Below are 3788 nucleotides of genomic sequence, written 5' to 3' on the forward strand. Positions count from 1 at the left end.
AATACAAAAGTCACTTACTATTTATAAAAAAATATTTTTTTTGGTTATTTTTATCGTGTTTAAAATAGTTTGAGAACATTTTTGTCATAATAAAAAATGAGAGTTATTTTTGTAAATATTCAAAAGAATTCGGATGTGATTTTAGTAGTTTACCCATATATATATGTTAAATTCTAGCTATGGTTATCATTCTGAATAAAAAAGTTCCAGTTAAATTCTCAACTCTCAAGCATAAAGAACAAAGGGAAATGGTGTGTGTATAAATCTAGATTTAGAAAGTGAAGATAATTGGGGTGAAATTTCATTAAAAATTTTTTATTGATAAATTAAACATAGCACAATAATTATAGAGAGATATGGTTAATCTTAATCTCACCATAATTTGATTGGTAAATTAAATTTAGTAGAATATAAAAGTTAGAATCAATAAATGATGTAATTCTAAGTAAGTTCAATATGGGTGAATAGACTTTCATTTGTTTATGTTTTAATTTTATAGAAATTTCCCCTTGAATTAGAAGTTCATGTTTTATAAATTTGTTTACGTGCGTTTGAAATTTGAACTTTATGTAATAGGCTCGGCAGCGGTGGTCCAAAGCAACAACGTTGGTTTTGTAAGTGATGAAATTAAAAAGTTGCTTGAATTGCTGCATGATCTAAGCCTTGAAGAAAACGACATTAAGGGAGAGTTAGACTGGCTTAAGTCTCAGGGCAAGCAGAGCAAGACACAAGTTGATGATTGGTTGAATGAACTGCAACAATTGAGAAACAAAGTTGTTGATCTTGTGAAGGGAGCATCTCATAATTTCATACAGCCATTAATTTTACAAATGAGCGAGCTTAAGAAGGAAAAGCCTGTGGTGTTGTCAAGTGAATTTGTTGGTAAAGATTTTGAGAAAAATGTTAAGAAGATGTGGGAGCTTGTTGGAGACGAGAAAGCATTGATGATTGGGATACATGGAATGGGAGGAGTGGGTAAAACATGTCTTGCAACTTATATGGAAACTCAAATCATAAGGAAAGGAACTTTCAACCGCGTCATTTGGGTCACGGTGTCCCGTGAATACAGCATTTCAAAGCTTCAAGAAGACATCGCTGAAGCAATTGGTGTAAAGCTTGGTGGAAATGAGAGAATAAGAGTTGCACATTTGTCATCCGCATTATCAGAAAAAGGAAAATGGGTGCTTATTTTGGATGATGTTTGGAAATTCATTGATCTGGAAAAGGTGGGAATCCCTCGTTGTAGAATCAATGGCTCTAAACTGATTATAACAACTCGGTTGAAACATGTGCTTCGACAGATGGACTGCCCCACAAGTAATGTAATAGCAATGCGTCCTCTCTCTGAGAGTGAAGGTTTGGAGTTATTTCTTGCAAGACTTGGTGAATATCACAAAACGCCTGCAACCTTTCCTCCTAATATATTAAAGATTGCAGGGATTATTGCAAGGGAATGCGATGGTTTACCGCTTGCAATCAGTGTAATGGCTAGAACCATGAAAGGCGTTGATAGCATTCATCAGTGGAGACATGCGTTGAATAAACTTGAGAAAGGGGAGATGGGGGGAGAGATGGAAGAAGAGGTATTTCAAGTATTAAAACCGAGTTATGATAACCTGATGGACACTCGCTTGCAAAATAGTTTCTTGCATTGTGCATTATACTTTGGCTTCTGGAATTTTGATGAAAGGATAATGAATCTGGTTGACAATGGAACCATAAATAATGGAAGGAGGAGCTTGGAAGAAATTTTTGATGAAGGCCATACCATATTCAATGAACTTGAAGACCATTCATTATTGCGTCGTTTTTGGAATATACAGAATTCAGTAAGAAATATGGCTTGTCAGAGGTTGATAGTTAGATGTGGTAAAGAATTGACAGGAATACCTCACGTGCATGAATGGAGTGCTGATTTGGAGTTGGTTTCGTTGGATACAAACAGGATAAAAGAAATCCCAGCGGGTATATCACCCAAGTGTCCAAGATTATCCACCTTGATTCTGAGTAATAATTGCATCAGTAGCATCCCAGAATGCTTCTTCACACACATGAAATCTCTAGCAATACTTGACCTATCTGAAAATGGCAGTTTAACCTCTCTGCCGGATTCCCTGTCGGACTTGACTTGTCTTGTTTCTCTACTGCTTGATAAATGTTATGCTCTGGAAAAGGTGCCTCCATTGGAAAGGCTTCAAAAATTGTCAAGGTTGATAATTTCATATACTAAAGTTGAGGTAGTTCTAGGCTTGGAAATGCTGACAAACTTGAGATGGCTTGATCTATCTTACAATGAAAAGTTGAGGTTGGAATCAGGGAGGGTGCTGCGTGGTCTGACCAATTTGCAATATCTGAATCTCTTCTACGCAACTCTGTCAAATGTGGAAATAGAGGATGTACAAGGGCTGACCACTCTTGAATATTTTGTGGTTGGCTTTGATGACTGCAAAAGCTATAACAATTTTGTGACAAGTATATGCAACACAGGTTCTGTACCCAAATCTTATCTTCTCTATTTGGGTAGTATCGAGGATAACGATGAGATTATTGAATCTTATGATCATATTGGTCCAAGTGGTGACCACCAGCGAATTGTACATTTATTAGATTGCAAAGAATCCCCGCATTTGCTATCCCCTCATTTGCTGCCAAATGATCTTACCAATCTCTACATTGATTATAATGCACGATGGGAAAGCTTATGTGAGGCTCTGTCAAATATTACTCCTTCTTTGGACAACATTCAAATTGCGAGATGCAGAGAAATGGAGAGCGTGCTTTGTTCATTTGGTAATTGTTCCTTTTGCAGTAATCTGAACAACCTTCAATCCTTGCAGCTTTACGAATTGGACAGCTTAACAGTCATTTGTAAAGATGATGTTGCTGCTACTGATACAACAGCACAATCTCTCAAACCAAATGCCGTCTTCTCTCAACTCAGGCACTTGGAGATCCGTGATTGCGATGGGATAGAAACGTTGGTAACAGCAGGGTTATTGCCCCAAATTCAAAACTTGGAGACATTAAGTGTATACAGATGTAATTCATTGAGAGAAATATTTGCAGCGAACAGCAGTGGTGCTGATAGTGAGGATGCTGCTTCCACCATCATTACACTCCCCAACTTAACCTCACTCTACTTGTACGACTTGCCAATGTTAGAGACTGTGTGCAAAGGAATTATAATCTCTGAATCATTCCCGGATTTGGAGACCGAAGACTGTCCCAAGTTAGAAAGTCGCTTTCCATTTAAAGTCTCGTCATCATAGTTACATGATCTTGCACATTACTTTTTATGAGTGTAATTTCACACCTCTTCACCTTTTAATTTCTATCTTCACAGCTTTCATGTCATGATTATATATATTCATTTACATACTACCAACAACTAATTTATTGCACGTTTATTCTCTAACAATAATTATGACCTCTATTATTGGTTATCCTCCTAAAAATAAAATAATAAAAACACACAATACAGCGTATGCTTGTTAAAAACAGTGATGATAATAATTTAATTTCCTTGATACTGATACTAATATATTTTAATTATATATTATTCTATCGATAAAAATAAATATCTTTTACACTCAAAACTTAAATAGTTAACGTAAAAACAAATGTATCTAATTAGATGATAATGTAATTTTTTTTAATACATTGTTAAGGTATTAAAATTAATCTATTTACCAAAAAAATATATATAACTCGACAAGTTTTTGCAAGTCTTCGGCTTTGCCATTTTGTCGTTGATGTATGTCGTTTTTATTTTTCATTTTAATTTCCCT

The 3788-nt window shown here is 35.3% G+C and overlaps 1 protein-coding gene across 1 annotated transcript in view; it reads left to right on the plus strand.

The window, feature by feature from the left end:
- The window catches only part of LOC107635538 (probable disease resistance protein At4g27220), a 4684-nt gene extending 1415 nt beyond the window's left edge, over positions 1-3269 (plus strand). The window contains exon 3 of the mRNA XM_016339031.2: positions 577-3269. Coding sequence (XP_016194517.1) covers positions 577-3269 — 2693 coding nt within the window. The remainder of the gene's footprint in view (positions 1-576) is intronic.

The sequence above is a fragment of the Arachis ipaensis genome, chromosome B04 (assembly GCF_000816755.2).
Source record: "Arachis ipaensis cultivar K30076 chromosome B04, Araip1.1, whole genome shotgun sequence".
NCBI lineage: Eukaryota > Viridiplantae > Streptophyta > Magnoliopsida > Fabales > Fabaceae > Arachis > Arachis ipaensis.